Genomic DNA, 19,148 nt, shown 5'->3' with positions numbered 1-19,148 from the left:
AAATCCTCAGTTTTAAATGTGTGTTAAGAACTACTTGTCTAAACTTAAACATGTATTATTAAAAATAACATAAACCTGCATTTAAACTACTTAAACTGGAAGCTTCTCCTATTTGGTAGGGAGAGCGATCCCACCACTCAAATAGTGAGTATTGGCAGCTAAACCTCAGCAGAGAGGAGACAGGGAGGTAAGCTAGTCTTTGAAGAATATGTTGATACAATATAACTTCCCTATTGTAAAGGTACTCATAAATGTCTGTATCAGATACGATTTAAGATCTCCTTTGGAGCTTACAACTGTGTGGACAGTGAACCCAATACCATCACAAGAACACATTGCACCTCTCTTGACAGGGTGGATGCAGAGAGGATGTTTCCTCTGTGAGAGGATCTACAATCAGAATTAGATTTATTATCAATCACTTAAATGCTGTGAAATCATGGAATCAGTGTTTTTTTTAAAGGGTAACTAATTTAAGAAAGATTAGGTGAATTTTCTCTTTTAGGTTATGAATCTTTGGAACTGCCTTCCTCAAATGGTATGAAAACAGCCTTTGAGGCAAAGGTAGATAGAGTCATGATAAATAAGAAAATGAAAGGTTACAACACAGAGAAAATGCTGTAAGAACTCAGCAGGTCAGGCAGCATCTATGGAGGGAAATGAACAGATGAAGTTTTGGGCTCAATCCCTTCATCAAGACTGTTTATTTCCCTTTATAGATGTTGCCTGATCTGCTGAGTTCCTCTGGCATTTTGTGCGTGTTGCTCCAGATTTCCGGCATCTGGAACCTCCAGTTCTGGGTTGCTAGAAATGCAGTTCCAATTAGATCAAATGATATAGCTCACTCAAGGGCCAAGTGGCCTACTTCTGATAATCCTCATGTGGAATGCAAATCCATCATCCCAGGAAACAAGGTGGTGAACCTTCACTGCCCAAAATCCTTTTATTTACCCAAATTTCTCAAAATGAAAGCAGAATGCAGTATTCCAGGCAGTCTCACACAAACCCTATGTGATTCCAGCAAACTGTCTTACTTCACTCACGTTCACTCACTACAATCTCGTGTCACTATAAACATTAACTGCTTACTGATCTTGCATATTAACTTTCCGTGATTCACATACAGATACATCTCAATCCTTCTGTCTAAATTTGGACAAGTTCATAGTTCCCCAGAGGTTCATCGGAGGTTTCCATTTACAAAATATATTACCATTCACAGAAAATCTGCTTTTTATTTTCTAGCAGAGGGAACAGCCTCACACATTTCTTTATAACATTCTCTCATCTCCTTGGTTATTCACTTAACCTGCCTATATTCTGTGAAGCCTGTCTGCACCCACCTCACAACTAACACCTCAGAACCCTATGCAACGTTCCAGTCCCTCTCCCAACATGAACATAATTAATCTAAATACAGTTTTGGTAAAGGAGTTCTTCAACATGTGCACTTGACTACATTCCACAAAACATTCCAGTCCATTCTCATTCACACCTCAGCCGGTTGCAAATGCAATACACCAACACACAAATAATAAAACCTCTGGAACAGGCAATATCCATGCTGAAGTTCTAAACAGTGACACAGAGAAGCTTCTGATGCAGAATTTGGGCTCATCCTGGGATAGAAAGCTATGCCAGTAACACAAAAAAAACATTGCAGCCTTGGCCGTCATCTAAAAAAGGAGACAAAGTTTGATTTTAGCAGCTGAAGAGCTGTATAACTCTCTCTCATAGGAAAAGACATGAAATAGCTTTTCACCAACTGCCTCTTCCCAGCATAAAAATTCTGTGAAATACACGCAAAATGCTCGAGGAACTCAGCAGACCATGCAGCATCTGTGGAAAAGAGTAAATAGTCGACGAGAGTCTCTGCCCGAAACGTCAACTATTTACTCTTTTCCACGGATGCCGGCTGGTCTACTGAGTTCCTCCAGCATTTTGTGTGTGTTGCTTTCGATTTCCAGCATCTGCAGATTTTCTCGTGTTTGTGGCACTCCTTCCAAAAGTGTGGACTCCCTCCATCCAGTCGAACAATAGATGTGCCCTCAAAGAAAAATCCAGTACTAATCACATAATGGTCTTTGTAATCCTTACTGAAGCTCTTAGTTGTCAGCCAAGAACTTCTCAAACTTGCCTACCCTCAGAAACTCACTTCAGTTCTGTAACTGCAACACGATGATATACATACAAGCCACAACTCAGACCAACAGATCCACCACGAACATAATTCCAAAGCAGATAAGGATCAAATAATGCTATATTATCGCCTATTCAGTCGTTCTGATCCAAGTACCCCCCCGTCCTCCAGTAACCCCTACGTGCGTACCATTCCTCTCCAGGACTCTGCCCATGCTCTCTCCGCCTGAAGCCTCCGAGCTACATTACCCTTCCATCCAGTCGCCATTCCATGTGCTCCTTACCCCTTTCTCTCCACCTCTGTCCCCTTGTTCTGATTGCCCCACAGTTCATCATTTCCTATCGCTATTCTCCCCACCTAAGATCCCGCTGTCCGTACGCACTCCCTCCCAATTGACTCGCTCACCTTCCGCTGCAACTCCCATACGTTGATGTAATTCTTGCCGAGCTGCGCTCCCAACAGAAACTCGCCGCCTAAAGTACATAAGGCACGGGCTGAGGTGTTGCCGCCCCGGTAGGTCGTTAGCGTGGTCCCGGAGCGCGGCTCCCACACGTTACAGTTCCACAGCGAACCCCCGGCATCGCAACTCAGCACCACCTCCAACACGGCCGCCATCTTCACATTGTCCCACAATTCCCGCTGCCAACAAGCTGCGCGGCAAGAGTGGCGCCGAATCGTTACCCTGGCAACAGGGCCAAAAGTTGGGACCGATGGAATTTAAATACGACATTCTGTGCTTGTTATGCAGTGAAATTATGTCAAAAATTAGATTATTATGCCCAAATTAATGCGAATTTGGAATGAAAATATGCTTAAGAGATTAGGCAGATGCTGGAAATCCAGAGTAACACATACAAACTGCTAGAGGAACTCAGCAGCTCCGATGAAGGGTCTTGGCCCGCAACGTCGACTGATTATTCCTTTCCATAGATGCTGGGTTTCTCCAGCATTTCGTATGTGTAACAATGAAAATATGCTGTCAAGGAACAGGGATAATCTATGACCTTCAGAATCGATCGGGTTTTGGGCTCTTCAACACTGGGAGGTGTACCTGATGCGTGAATGTATTTGGCACTGTGGGTCAGCTTAATTGGCACACATTCAAAGCTGATGCCAAAGAATGCTTCATAGAAAAAGTAATCAACGTGACGGAGATTTCGACAGAGGGTAGAGAAGGAAGAATTATTTTAGGATACTCTAGGAAAATTGATTGCAGCATCATATTAGAGATTGTTACTAGACTGGAAGAGCTCAGAATCATCTGCCAAATTGTATTCCTCATTTATATATAACCCAGGACAATCAGTAGCCCGGCCTCCGTCTTATAGTTTTCGGCGGTTGAATAAGTAATAGATGTTTTTGTTTGATCACCTGAGATTGAACGTTAATTATATTTTGACAGTAAACCCATGGACACTAATCAATAACGTGGTTAAAAGAAAGGGAAGTAGTGTTGGGTTTTCGGTCTAACGCCGATCAATATAGTTCTCCGAAAACCAAAGTGCCACGGATGCTGGAAATTTAAAATAAACTAAAAGCGCTGTAAGTACTCAGGGGGTTAGGCAGCGTTTGTGAAAAGAATCAGTTAATGTTAAATCTATTTTATTTTGCATCGATTTTCCATGTTGCAATAAACCTGGGTTAATTTTAGTTCATTTTTAAAATGGAAAGACTGCCATCAATGCAATAAGTTCAACTTCCACTCCCTCTCCTCATTCATTAAAGGCTCCATTTAGTACTCTCTCTCTCCATTTCCTTGTTTCCCCCCACGCCTCTTCTCCTTTCCTCCAAGCCAATCGTAGCCATGGACATCCGCCTGGGCCCCAGCTACCGTATGGTTGCCTTTTCGCCAGCGGCGTGGATCTGTCCGTGTTACAAATATTCACGTGTAGCGCTCTCCGACCCCTTCTGCGCTACGTTGCTGTCTCGTGCACCCATCTTGAGCTCGCCAATTCACTTGGTTTATTCCTGGGTCCTCTTTCCCTTTTATTCATCTCTTTAGTCTCCACCTCTGCAGACAACCTATCTACCTATATCTTTTATAAACCTACTGACTCTCACAGCCTTGACCATAACTCTTTCCACCCTGTCACCTTTAAAAAAAAATGCCATTCTCTTTTCTCAATTCCTGCGTCTCCGCTGCATCCGTTCCTGGGATGAGGCTTCCCTTTCCGGGACATCAGAGATGTCTTCCTTCCTCAAAGAACGGATTTCCTTTCCTCTGCCGTGGATGCTGCCCTCAACGGCATCTCCTCCATTTCTCGGACATCAGCCCTCAATTCATTTTCTGCGCACCTTAGTCAGGATAGAGTTCCTCTTGTCCTTACCTACCACCCCATTAACCTCCACATCCACTCTGCACATCATTCTCCGCAACTCCCTTCATCTTCAACGGGATCATATCACCAAACACCTTCAACCTTCCCCTCCCCCGCCGCTTTCCGCAGGGATCGCTCTTTCCGTGATTCCCTAGTCCATCCGTCCCTCCCGATCAATCTCACTCCGGCCACTTCTCCCTGCAAGCGGAAGAAGTGTCATACCTGCCCATTCACCTCCATTCAGGGCTCAAAACAATCCTTCCAGTTGAGGCAACACTTCACCTGCAAGTCTGTTGGGGGTCGTCTACATTGTCCAGTGCTCCCGATGCAGCCTTCTCTACATCGATGAGACCCGGTGTAAAGTAGAGGACCGCTTCGTCGAGCACCTTTGCCCGTCCATAACAAGCAGGATTTCCCGGTGGCCAAATGTTCCAATTTCCATTCCCTTTCAGACGTGTCAGTCCATGGCTTCCTCTTCCGCCACAATGCGGCCACTCTCAGTTTGCAAGAGCAATACCTCATATTTCGTCTGGGTAACCTCCAACCTGATTGCATGAATATTGATCTCTCTAACTTTTGGTAATTTCCACCTCCATCCCCACCCCCCAACTGTTCTTCCCTCCATTCCCCACTTTCGCTCCCCCTTACCTCTTCTGTTCTCCTCACCTGCCTATCACCAAACCCTGGATCCCTTCTCAGTGGTTCACTGCCCTCTCCTATCAGATTTCTTCTTAGTAAGCCCTTTAACATATCACCACCCAGGTTCTTATTTCATCCTTCTTCCCTTTTCCTCTCCAATCCCGATGAGGGGTCTCAGCTGATGAATCTCCTTCTTAAGGCCACCCTCCGCCACCTCCAGTTTAAATTCCATGCAGAATATTTTGGAGGATCAAGAACCAAGAGAACCAAGCCCGAAATGTCGACTGTTTATTCCTTTCCATATATGCAGCCTGACCTGCTGTGTTCCTCCAGTGCTTTTTTTGTGTGTGTTGCTCTGAAATTCCAGTATCTGCAGAATCTCTTCCTTTCTATTATTCTTCTGACAGTTATCCTCTTTCTATCATTCTCTTCCACCTCACTTTTTTACTCATCTCTGCTGTTTCTTACTTTCTGCCTTGGCCGCCTTTTGGTTTTTCGTTGACTTGCTTTTCCACATTCTTGGCGAATACCTCTTTTTCTTGATTCTTTCCTCACACTTCCTCTTAATTTCTTCATCCATTTTACAAAATCTCGATCCCTATGAAAATGTACTGAATTTGTCATAGTTAAAATTACATTGGAGTTGTCAATGCTACACCGTAGCTAACAAACCCTAGCTACTTCACGCACTAACCACTAGATAAACAAAACTCTGATAATCTGCTATACGACCATTTGGAAGTACATATGGTTTGCCACCAAACTCACCAGATGTTTGCTGTGATCTCTTCTGATTCATCAGAGCTCACTTCTAACTCAGTAAGGCCCTCTTTAAGTTTGCTGGATTCACCAAGAAATCATTATAGTACAGGCAAACCCCATATTATGCGTGTGTGTGTGGGAGGGCTTTAGACTTTAGCTTTGTAGTGCACCTGCCCTATGCTCGCATAGACTGTCATGGACTTCTGCGCAACATGTCATTTCAATTCACGATCCATTCCACACTGACCTTCTCGACTGTCACGCTGAGGCAGGCGCAAACTAGAAAAAACATCACCTCATATTCTCTAACAACAGGAATTCTGCAGATGCTGGAAATTCAAGCAACACACATCAAAGTTGCTGGTGAACGCAGCAGGCCAGGCAGCATCTCAGTCCTGACGAAGGGTCTCGGCCTGAAACGTCGACTGTACCTCTTCCTAGAGATGCTGCCTGGCCTGCTGCGTTCACCAGCAACTTTGATGTGTGTTGCCTCATATTCTCTGTTTCCATTGATGCTACTTGACCCACTGCATTCCTCTAGAAGCATATTTTTCACTTTAGCCGTGGAGATAATTCTCAGCTTCATCTTCCTAGGCCTCATACTCTCTGATATCCTCACAACTTGCCAAAGTATGTCAACTGCTTTAAAACCTACCATTGTAATCCTGTTCATTGATTACTGAAGACACCTAATCCATCACTTCTCAAACTTCCCCACTCACCAAACCAACATAATCTACATTATTAGCAGCACAAGAGAGTGCAGATGCTAGAATGTGAAGCAAAAAGCAAACTACTAAAAGAACACGACAGGTCGTACATCATCTATAGAGGCAAAAGGATACACCAGACACATTAGATTAGAGTGATAGTGTAAGGGAACTGGTTGTATCTTAGTTCCAGAAAGAGGAGGAAGTCTCTAATATCTTTCTGATTGGGAATATAGATATATACAGAATGGATATCTGCGGTAAAGATGAGGTAGTTGGGACTTAAAAGTTGTGAAAATGGTGGAGGGTATAAGAGATGCCCCAGATGTAGATGGAATGGAACAGAACAAAGGGATACACAAGAGAGTTAGGATACGAAGAGATAAGTTTGGTGAGGCCAATCTTGATGCAGGGTCTTGGCGAAAACATTGACCCTTCACTTTCTTCTTCAGATACTGCTTGACCTGTCAAGGTCTTCTTCGAACAGTTCACTTTTTGCTTTGTCTATCATACCGTCTGCCTGAAACTAAGACCCTGTACAAGATGAGTAAAAACTTTCTCCAACTAAATACTGACTGTCCCTGAATTAAGATCAGTCAAACACACATCAATTTTGTCCATAAATCAAAAAATACACAGAAGTCCATTGATATGGTAACTGTAATGTCACTGTATGGTAATGGATGGTGTTGATGAGAGTCAATTAACATGAACATGTAACAATATTTATTGTCTATCCCTGCCTAGTTACAATGTTTGGGATCAGAATGTTCTGCATTCAGTGGTTTGATTTGATGGGTTTGAAATATCAGTGGGAGTTGCATAGCTTAATAGATTACCATTGCACAAATATTGATAGAAGCAACTGCTTGACACTTCTCTAACCAACTCTCTTAAGTAACCGAGACCCCACTTGGAGTACTGAACTCAGTTCTGGTCACCTCACTACTGGAAGGATGTGGAAACTATAGAAAAGGTGCAGAGAAGATTTACAAGGATGTTGCCTGGATTGGAGAGCATGCCTTATGAGAATAGGTTGAGTGAAGTTGGCCTTTTGTCCTTGGAGCGACAGAGGATGAGAGGTGACCTGACAGAGGTGTATAAGATGATGAGAGGCATTGATCATGTGAACAGTCAGAGACTTTTTCCCAGGACTGAAATGGTGAACATGAGAGGGCACAGTTTTAAGGTGTTTGGAAGTAGGTACAGAGGAGATGTCAGGGGTAAGTTGTTGTTGTTGTTGTGTTTTACACAGAGTGTGGAGGGTGCATGGAATGGGCTGCCAACGACGGTGGTAGAGGCAAATACAATAGGGTCTTTTAAGAGGCTCCTGGATAGGTACATGGAGCTTAGAAAAATGGAGGGCTATGGGTAACCCTAGCTAATTTCTAAAGTACATGTTCGGCACAGCATTGTGGGGTAAAGGGCCTGTATTTTGCTGTAGGTTTTCTATGTTTCTAAGTAACCACCCATGATGAAACTGGTAGCCTATTTTCTTAAGGGATAGTGGCATCTGATTACTGCAAGGAGGTTACAAATAAACAGCTTTCAACCAGACTTGAATTTAATGATATTTATGGTAGTTTGCACATATGTACAGGTGTGCACAGGTCAGGCATTTGTAACCCACAACGGACCTGTATGTAGGACATCCAAGGTATTGTCTTTGATCCCTCACAGGAGCTTCATCCTTCAAAGCAACTGCTGAAACAGAACCAGGCTGTTTGAGTCATGGTGACTTTAACACATTATAGTTGTTGAAAAGAAATGTGACACTGCTGAAATCTAGACTGACGAAATGGTGTTATCTCTGGGCCTGTCCTCCATATTATTGCCATTCACTACTTTAGCATGGTGTTATACAATTCACATACTCTAATCACACAGTGATGCAATTCCTATGAATTAGGATATGGCATTCAATGGAGTAAAATTCAAAATCTGCCCTTTTGAAATGCTCTTGGCCGCATTTCTATAGCCCAAGGCCCAACTGAGATATTGCTGCCCCACTTCATGTACCTTCAGGCAGAGTCAGGTTTTACCTGAGGTATGATTTCCCTTTTATTAACCACAGTGCTTGAGATGGGACTTAACAATAGGCTGTGGTTGTTAATCGGTAACACAAAGGGCAGAAGCAGATCGAACAAAAAAGAACTGTAGAGAGTATCCCAGCACTAAGGAATGAACAGCAACCAATGTTAATATTTTTTCAAATGAGTCAATGAAAGTGTCCAGGCTCGAAAGATTGAAGAGATTATGTTCTGATAAAGCAGACAAGAACTTAGCATATTTTCAGTAACTTTGTGAAAACTTTCAGAAACAGAAAACACAAACATATTTGCCAGAACTTCACAACAAAAAAGTGATTGTTTGTGTGCTTCATACAAGATATCATTGCTCATTACTAAATCTGGAAAGCCACGTACAGTTGGAGAAGAACTGATTCTGCCAGCAGTAAGGGAGGTTCTGAATATGGTTTTGCACAAGTCACCAGACCAAGTAATTAAAGTGATTCTGCTCAGTGACAATTCTGTTCAAAGACAAACAGTTATAATGTCTAAGAAAGTGGAAGACACATTGTGCAATGTACTTAGGACAACATAATTTGCTCTGCAGTTGGATGAGTCAAATTTGCTAGGCAACAACTCTTAGCTTCTTGATTATATTTGCTTCACAAAAGATAAGAGCATAGTTCAAGAGCTGTTATTTTCAAGGATACTAGAAACAGATACAAAGAGAGTCAATATTTCAGGTTGTTGAGTCATTTTTCAAAGAGACGGACATTCCTGCTTTTGCAACAGATGGGGCATCATCAATAACAGGATACCACCGCAAGGTTATTAACTTCTCGAAAAAAACAGTACCTAACATGTTTACCATTCACTGTGTAATTCACAGACATCTTGTTGCAAAAAAAGGCTAAGTGATCAGCAGCACAAATCATGAAATATTGTTAACACAGCAGTAAATAAAATGAAGTACCATGCTCGAGAGCTTTGTATTGAGAATGATGAATGGTTTGAATACTTGCTTTTGCATACAGAAGTCTGATGGCTCTCAAAAGGAAACTGAGACACTTCTATACATTTTTTGAAACTATGGTAAAATTCTTTGAAGACACAAATGCTTCATTCAGTAATCAATCTTCAACTGCAAGGAAATGATGTAAATGTCAAAGTCAAATCAGTTGTTTCCACATTTCTGTCCAAGTTAAGCTATTTAAGCGCAGCATTGGCCATCATGAACTTTTCCAATTTCCAAATCTCTCGAGTTAGAAGAAAGAATACCAGATTATCTTCAAGTGTAGTGTGGCCACCTGGGTGAGCTAGATAAAGACATGTCACAGAGGTTTCAAGCTGTTCTCTCAATCCAAATTCCTGATTGGGTAATAAATATTTTCCTGAACACTTGTAATAAGGAATAAACAGGAAGGATGGAGGAAGAACTGATCTCACTACAAAATGTCTTTAAGCTGAAGCTGAGGTTCAAAAAATCATATCAAGATTTTTGGTTGCAGAAAGAAATCTCGATTCTATCCTGCACTGCGGAAAAAGATCAAGATGTTCTTTATTGCCTCTCCAACATCATATTCAGTGGAGTGTGATTTCAGTGCAGTCACCCAACTTTTTTCAAAGCAACAAAATAGACTGCAAATTACTGAATGTGGGGATCTGAGACATCTTCTGAGTGACATTCAGACTGCTATTGAGAAGCTGATATCATTGCACCAAGCTCATCCATCTCATGGAAAGGTGAAAAAGCAATGAAGTAATGAAAAGTTAGACTAGAAATGTACACTCTAAAATTGTTGATGAAAATAGTTTTCACTATAAATAATTTTATTTGTAGCTTTAAATAGATTTGAATAATTTTCAAAATTATTTGTCACTGGTTTGAATTTGCAGTTCCTATTTTCTTTCATTGTGCATTGTAAATCAAAATTCTTTATAGCTTCTATGTAATAGTCAGAAAAGGAAAGGGGGGCACTGGGGATGTGGTCTGGGCGCCAAGGGGGTGGCAACCCAAAAAAGTTTGGGAACCACCACAAAAAATGATTTGGAATTTTCTGAAAGGGTGGATGAAATATTTTTGAATTTTTTCAAAAAGTAATCAGATAAATATCAGACTGATAAAAAGTTAAGTATATAGGGAAAAGGTGGAAATGAAATCAACTTTGTTCTAATACAGAATTAATGGGTTAAATAGCTTTATCTTGTGCTGTGCTATTTTGATTGCAATTTAATGGAGTTTACCTAATTGGTATAATTTTTGTCAATATTTTTCTACCTAGGATGACAACTATAAGCTGAAAGTTGAGGTTTTCAGTGTTTAACACTTGGAAATAGGCTTCCAATAAACTTCATTTGTTGATGTGCTGGCATAAGCATTTGTTTTGGTTGCACCACAAAGCATTGACATCAGATTACGTGCAGTTTCATAGAAACCACAGTGACGCTGTACATGAACAGACCATTCATTTTACATTAATCTGACTGATCTTGGAGGGATTACAACCAAACTCAATTATGTAATCATTCATCTTCTGTGCTCATGTACTTGTAGCAGGTATGTAATCAGATGTTAACATTCAATCATGGTTAACATGCCTAAAAGGTATTCTCTATGTACCAAAGTTCTTCCATCATCATGCTGGCTGCAACAATATATCACTGTTTTGACTGGTAAAAAATTAATTGAGATCAATGACAAGTCTACATTTTAAATGTGAGGTTGTAAGAAGAAACAGTATGTGGACTAAAGAGGAATATATATAGTATCTGACCTCATTAATGGAGTTGTGTAGTCATCTACTGAGTTTGCAGAATCCCCAATTATACATATACCTGAATATCTAGATTTGCAATAATACTTTACTGCTACCTCTATGATAAAGATGGGAGCTATGTTTCTAATTAACCAAGCTAATATAAAAAGGTCTACAGCACACTTTATGAACCCATATTGTTCTTTACTACGGATGCTTTAGAATAGATTTTTTTTATTTATCTAGCTAGTGAATTTGTAATTTTAGATGTAACAGTAAACTTATAAAAGATAGGCAGAATCAAGTTTTTATTTGAACAACTTTACAGTATAATCCTTCCATGGAAAGTTTCCAACCCAATCCTATGTCATCAAATCAACACGCATCACATAACAATTTTGTTTTCTTCTCTGTTCAGCAGTTATTACAGTGACACCACCCCTTTCTTTCAATTATTTACTGCAGTTATAAACGAAGTGTTAGATTCAGATTATTTAAGACAATCGTAATACTTTTTGGTATTAGGACAACTGTTGACCTGTAGCACACTTATCATTAAAAAGTATGGCTTAAAATTTGCAATTCACTGGAATTTTATGGTTGGGTACTGTTTTTTAGTACTGCTAATTGCACAAATCTTGCTCAATAAACCACCTAAGATTTTAATCAATCTAATCCCGTCAGCAGGACTATTTATCAAGCTTAAAATCATTTTTTTTTCCAATTCTAAGATGAAGGGTCAGTTCCACCCTTAATCTTTTGGTATCTTAATACAATGTACACAGTCCTATTCGTCTGAGGAATGAAGACAAACTAGTTTTTTTAAATATAAAAGACCCAGTCTTCACTAACCAAGTATTTGTTCTAGAGCTGAAAATCTAGATTTATGACCTGTTCTATGACTAAAAATACAATTTCTGACAGATCAGAATGTTGTAGGGATGACCCATCTCATTTTCAATCTAATTTCTTTCTTTAAAAACCTAATTTGTTCTCTGAATTTTATCGATTCATCAGCTTTGCTTTCATATTAATGTTGATATAATAACTGATTAAATGAAAGATTTTGCACCCCTCCCACTTGGCTATTACCTTGATGGCTGCATTCCGGTATATTGTGACACTGAAAGAATCAAAAGAGGGGATCAACTATAGTTTTGAAAATAACTGTAATAATAGGCATCTATTAGTCTCGTGAGACCATGGATTTGCGCCTTGGAAATTTCCAGGGCGCAGGCCTGGGCAAGGTTGTATGGAAGACCGGCAGTTTCCCATGCTGCAAGTCTCCCCTCTCCACGCCACCGATGTTGTCCAAGGGAAGGGCACTAGGGTGATACAGCTTGGCACCGGTGTTGTTGCAGAGCAATGTGTGGTTAAGTGCCTTGCTCAAGGACACAACATGCTGCATCAGCTGAGGTTCAAGCTAGCGACCTTCAGATCACTAGACCAACGCCTTAACCACTTGGCCACGCGCCATCATAACTGTATTTCCAACACTATAGTTAGTCCCAGTGCTCATTTAATGTAAGTGTAGGAAGGATAGTGAGTGCAGAAATCAGACAAAGTTAATAATTCATCTGTATCCAATCGTACATGTCACAAATTATGTGAATGCAAACACTTAAGATTCATATACCATAGAAACATACCCCTCAGACCAATACATCCATGCCCACCAAGACTGTCAACCTGACCTAGTCCTATTTGCCTGTGTTTGTTCCATATTCCTCCAAAACATTTCTTATCTATTTACCTGTTTAAATTTACATCAACAGGTTCAGGAACATTTATTACCCCTCAACCATCAGGCTCTTGAACCAGAGGGGATAGCTTCACTTGCCCTATCAATGAATTGTTCGCACAATCTGTAGACTTGCTTTCAAGGACTCTTCACCTCATTCTTCATATTTATTATTTATTTATGTCTGTCTTTGCAGTTTAGTGTCTTTTGCACACTGGTTGTCCACCCTGTTGGTGTGGTCTTTCATTATGGTTACTAGATTTATTGAGGATACATATACACACACACTTTGATAATAAATTTACTTTGAACTTTTGATTTCCTCTGGCAGCTCATTGCATATAACCACCACCCTGCATGGAAAAAGTTGCCCCTCTAGTTCCTTTAAATCTTTACCCCTGCACTACGGCAAAAAACACTGAACATTCACCTTACCCATGTCCCACATGATTTTGTGTATCTACAAAGTCTTCCTTCAACCTCCTTCACTCCAGAGGATACTGCCCCAGCCTGTCCAGTCTCCTTATAAATCAAGGTGCACTTTCCACCTAAATGAAATCCCTTCTATTTCCAGATGATCAAATCTGCCTAGTTTTCCCAGTTACAGTCTCACCAATAAAATCTATAAAAGTTTAGAAATTATGTACTCAAAGCTCTGACCAATGACGACAAGTGTGCCAAACACATTCTTGTCCCAAATGTCTACCCATAATGATACTTTTGAAGAACTATTTACTTGCACCCATTGGTCTCTCTGTTCTACAACAATCACCAGGGCCCTGCCACTTACTGTGCAAGTCATGCCCTGGTTCAAGTGCAAGTGGATGAAAGTTATTCAGGGGGAAAAAAAATCAATGATTTCTTTTTTAAATGGATAATGAATTTGTATGCCTGTGTCATGTAGGTTTTCATCCTAAATTAAATTAAAAACAGCATAACAGTGACCCAGGGATTTGACATTAAAAGTGTCCATCATGGAAAAGAAATACAAGCACAGTCTTAAAAAAAATGAAGCTTTGAGAATGAGTATTTGCATCAAAATTACACAATCCTTGAAAAATAATTTGTAGCTCTGGGTAAGTTGGTTAAGGTTATGATCCTGCAGGGATATTTCATTGACAATGAGACAAACTGGACTTTGGCATCACCAGTGTTAAGAAGAGGGATGATATACTTGTTCTTTTTATGGCCTAGATAACAAAGAAAGATGAAGCATGTTTCTGTTCCTATATAGCAATTTTGAAATTTTAAAAAAAAGAGGGACTAAATGGGTCAGGCAGCATCCATGGAGAGGGAAACAAATTTAATATTTCAGATTATTGGTCCTTTGTTAGAACTGGAAAAAAGTGTCATTTAAATTGCAAAGAAGGGTACACACGTACAGATCAAAATAGATATGATAGAGAGGACTGACCAAGAGAATCCAGACAACACAATGGATATCATAGCTCAGAAGGGAAGGAGGGAAAAGAGGAGAGCGGTAGTGATAGGGGATTCAATAGTTAGGGGGACAGATAAGAGGTTCTGTGGGAGAGATCGAGAATCCCGGATGGTCTGTTGCCTCCTTGGTGCCAGGGTCCGTGATATCTCAGTTCAAGTTCTCAGTATTCTCAAGAGGGAGGGTGAGCAGCCAGATGTCGTGGTCCACGTAGGAACCAATGACATGGATAGGAAGAAGGAGGAGGTCTTGCAAAGCGAGTTTAGGGAGTTAGGTGCAAGGTTGAAGGATAGGACCTCCAGAGTTGCAATCTCAGGATTGCTACCCGTGCCATGTGCTAGTGAGACTAGAAATAGGAAGATAGTGCAGCTAAATATGTGGCTAAGGAGTTGGTGCAGGAGGGAGGGCTTCATGTTTCTGGACAATTGGGCCCTGTTCCAGGGAAGGTGGGAGCTGTTCCGAAACGACGGTTTGCACCTGAACTGGAGGGGGACTAACATCCTTGCGGGAAGGTTTGCTAGCGCTGCTCCGGGGGGTTTAAACTAGATTTGCGGGGAAGGGGAACCAGAGTGTTAGATCAGATAGTGAGGTGAAAGAGGATAAAGGTCATGCAAGAACTGCAAGTATAGACAGAAATCAAAGGTTTGTATGAGATAGAAATGTTCTCAGGTGCATCTATTTCAATGCAACGAGTATTGTAGGTAAGGCAGATGAGCTCAGGGCATGGATTAGCATGTGGGATTATGATATTGTTGCTATTACTGAGACTTGGTTGCAGGAAGGTCAGGACTGGCAGCTTAATGTTCCGGGGTTCCGTTTCAGATGTGACGGAAGGGGAGGGATGAAAGGGGAAGGAGTGGCATTACTACTCAGGGAAAATATCACAGCTGTGCATAGACAGGACAGCCTGGAGGGCTCGTCTACAGAGGCCATATGGGTGGAGCTGAGGAACGTGAAAGGTGCGACCACACTAATGGGGTTGTATTATAGACCGCCCAATAGTCAGAGAGATTTGGAGGTCAAATCTGTAGAGAGATAGCAGACCGATGTAAGAAACAGAAAGTTGTAATAGTAGGGGATTTTAACTTTCCACATATTGACTGGGACTCCCACACTGTGAAAGGGCTAGATGGCTTGGGGTTTGTCAAATGTGTTCAGGAAAGTTTTCTAGATCAATATATAGAGGTACCAATGAGAGAGGATGCAACACTTGATCTCTTATTAGGGAACCAGACAGGTCAGGTGTCAGAAGTATGTGTAGGCAAACATTTTGGGTTCAGTGACCATAATGTCATTAGTTTCAAGTTAATTATGGATAAAGATAGATCTGGTCCTCGAGTTGAGGTTCTAAATTGGAGAAAGGTCAATTTTGTGAAGATGAGAAAGGATCTAGGAAGAGTGGATTGGGATAAGTTGTTTTCTGGCAAAGAAGTGTTCAGTAGGTGGAAGGCCTTCAAATGTGAAATTTTGAGAGTGCAGAGCTTGCACATTCCTGCCAGTATTAAAGGCAAAATTAACAGGCATAGGGAACCTTGGTTTTCAAGGGATATTGGCAATCTGGTTAAGAAAAAGAGAGAGGTGTATAGCAGGTATAGGCAACTAGGAACAAATGAGGTACTTGAAGAGTATAGAAAATGTAAGAAAATACTAAAGAAGGAAATCAGGAAGGCAAAAAAAGACATGAGGTTGCTTTGGCAGATAATGTGAAGGTAAACCCAAAGGGTTTCTACAGGTATATTAAGAGTAAAAGGATAATAAGGGACAAAATTGGTTCCCTAGAAGATCAGAGTGGTCGTCTATATGTGGAGCCTCAGCAGATGGGGGAGATCTTAAACAGATTTTTTTCTATCAGTATTTACTCAGGAAACTGGCAGAGTGTATATGGAAGGAAGGGAAACAAGCAGTAGTGTCATGGAACATATAGAGATTAAAGAGGAGGAGGTGCTTGCTGCCTTACAGCGAATAAAGGTAGATAAATCCCCCGGGCCTGACAGGATATTTCCTTGGACATTGAGAGAAACTAGTGTAGAAATCGCAGGGGCCCTGGCAGAAATATTTAAAATGCTCTTAGCCACCGGTGCGGTGCCAGAGGACTGGAGGATGGCTCATGTTGTTGCATTGTTTATAAAAGGCTCTAATAGTAAACTAGGCAATTGCAGACCAGTGAGCCTAACATCAGTAGTAGGTAAATTATTGGAAGGTGCAAGTATTTGGACAGCCAAGGGCTGATTAAGGATAGTCAGCATGGCTTTGTGCATGGTAGATCATGTTTAACAAATTCTGTAGAGTTTTTTTTTTAAGAGGTTACAAAGGAAGTAGATGAGGGAAAGGCTGTGGATGTTGTCTACATGGACTTTAGTAAGACCTTTGACAAGGTCCCACATGGGAGGTTAGTTCAGAAGGTTCAGACACTAGGTATCCATGGAGAGGTTGTAAACTGGATTTGAAATTGGCTGTGTGGGAGAAGACAGAGAGTGGTAGTGGATAATTGCTTCTCAGACTGGAGGCCTGTGACTAGTGGTGTGCCTCAGGGATCTGTGCTGGGACCATTGTTGTTTGTTGTCTATATCAATTATCTAGATGAAAATGTGGAAAATTGGATCAGCAAATTTGCTGATGACACTAAGATTGGAGGCATTGTGGACAGCGAGGAAGGCTTTCAAATCTTTCGCAGAGGACCAGCTGGAAAAATGGGCTAGAAAATGGCAGATGGAATTTAATGCAGTCAAGTGTGAGGTGTTGCACTTTGGAAGGACAAATCAAAGTAGGACATACACAGTAAACGGTAGGGCACTGAGGAGTGTGGAGGAACAAAGGCATCTGGGAGTTCAGATACATAATTCCCTAAAAGTGGCGTCACAGGTGGACAGGGTGGTAAAGAAGGCTTTTGGCAAAATCAAAGTATTAAGTATAGGAATTGGGATGTTATGGCGAGGTTGTATAAGACATTGGTGAGGCCAAATTTGGAATATTGTGTGCAGTTCTGGTCACCTAACTTTAGGAAGGATATCAGTAAGATTGAAAGTGTGCAGAGAAGATTTACTAGGATGTTGCCGGGTCTTCAGGAGTTGAGTTGCAGGGAAAGATTGAACAGGTTGGGACTTTATTCCTTGGAGTGTAGAAAAATGAGGGGAGATTTGATAGAGGTTTACAAAATAATGAGGGGTATAGACAGAATAAATGCGAGTAGGCTCTTTTCACTTAGATTAGGAGAGATAAACACGTGAGGACATGGCTTTAGGGTGAAAGGGGAAAGATTTAGGGGAAATATTAGGGGGAACTTCTTCACTCAGAGAGTGGTGGGAGTGTGGAACGAGCTGCCATCTGATGTGATAAATGTGAGCTCACTCTTAAATTTTAAGAACAAACTGGATAGATACATGGATGGGAAAGGTCTGGAAGGTTAAGGACTGGGTGCGGGTCAATGGGACTAGCCGAATAAAGTTTCGGCACAGACTAGAAGAGCCAAGTGGCCTGTTTTCTGTGCTGTAGTGTTCTTTGGATAGAGAGGGCCAAGAGAATCCAGGCAACACAAATGCTAATAGTGTTCTCCAAGAAAAGGAGGCAAATGTTTAATTATAGTTGACCTGTCAGAGGGAGAAGTCAATAAAGTGAGATGAATGAATACAAAAAAAAAGAAAACAATGCCAGAATTCTGAGTGTAGTACATGCATTGCAGCTGCTGGAAATGTAGCATATTACATAGCATATGTGAAGAGTGCTAATTCTGATACCAAAGGAATTGGTTGGTTTTGAGTATTTTTAGCTCAATATTAAGTCCCATGCCTGTAAGGAATGACGAGATGCTGCTGAAGTTAAGCTTTGTTAAGATATATTCAGACAGTGAGTGCAAATGGACAAGTAACTGGAAACTCAGGTTTACCCTTGTGAAATGATTGTAATGTCTTCTGAAGATCATACAATTTGGTTTATCCAATGTAAGAGACAACATTGTGAGCATAAAATGTAGCAAAACTGATTTGGGAGAAATGTTTAAATACACACGCCTATGAAGGTTCTCAGTAACCTAGGTCATCATATATCAAGCAGTAGTAAATCAAAGCAACTGAGGGTTGTAGAGGGATTGAGAGGGTCATTAGTCTTATCTTTGTATGAATGGAGGTGTGAACTGTTGTGGAGACACCAGGGTAGAGATATTAGGACTGCATTGTAAGTAGCTGATAGGTCGTGTCATACCCCTCCCCCTCTATTCACGGATGAGTTTCCAGTTTGACAAAGATTGCTTCTTTAACCTCTTTCAAACCACCTGTCCTCTCAGTCCAAAATGCGCACATTGTTTTTAAGAGTGTAGATATACAGCCGCATCTTGACCTGAGGAATTAGCCCTCCTGTGTTGGGCCGTTAGTGAAGTAGTTGTTTTGTCTTGCCAATATACAGATCTGTGCTGTTCTTATTGCACTGGATAGCATATACAATATTGCTCTGTTTATGTTTTTGTATAGAATCCTTGGGGTGGACAATTCTCTGTCTGAGTGTGTTTGTAGGGTTGAAAAACACAGGGATTTGGTGTTTGTTGAAAATCCTTCTGAGTTTCTCTGAAACTCCAGCTACATATGGGATGACTTATGTTTTTTCCATCTGCTTTGCTCCTTACCTCCATCTGTTGGGCTGATT

At 41.0% G+C, this 19,148-nt stretch overlaps 1 protein-coding gene across 2 annotated transcripts in view; it reads right to left on the bottom strand.

Annotated features, from left to right (window-relative positions):
• wdr18 (WD repeat domain 18) overlaps positions 1-2,766 on the bottom strand; it is a 190,118-nt gene extending 187,352 nt beyond the window's left edge. For both annotated transcript variants that reach the window (XM_072244516.1, XM_072244518.1), the window contains exon 1: positions 2,546-2,766. In XM_072244516.1, the coding sequence (XP_072100617.1) occupies positions 2,546-2,755 (210 nt within the window). In that variant the 5' untranslated portion in view covers positions 2,756-2,766. The remainder of the gene's footprint in view (positions 1-2,545) is intronic.
• Between the last annotated feature and the right edge of the window lie 16,382 nt (positions 2,767-19,148).

This window comes from Mobula birostris, chromosome 26 (assembly GCF_030028105.1).
Source record: "Mobula birostris isolate sMobBir1 chromosome 26, sMobBir1.hap1, whole genome shotgun sequence".
Lineage (NCBI taxonomy): Eukaryota > Metazoa > Chordata > Chondrichthyes > Myliobatiformes > Myliobatidae > Mobula > Mobula birostris.
The sequence above is the reverse complement of the archived record's forward strand: the minus strand, read 5'-3'. Positions and strand labels throughout refer to the sequence as shown.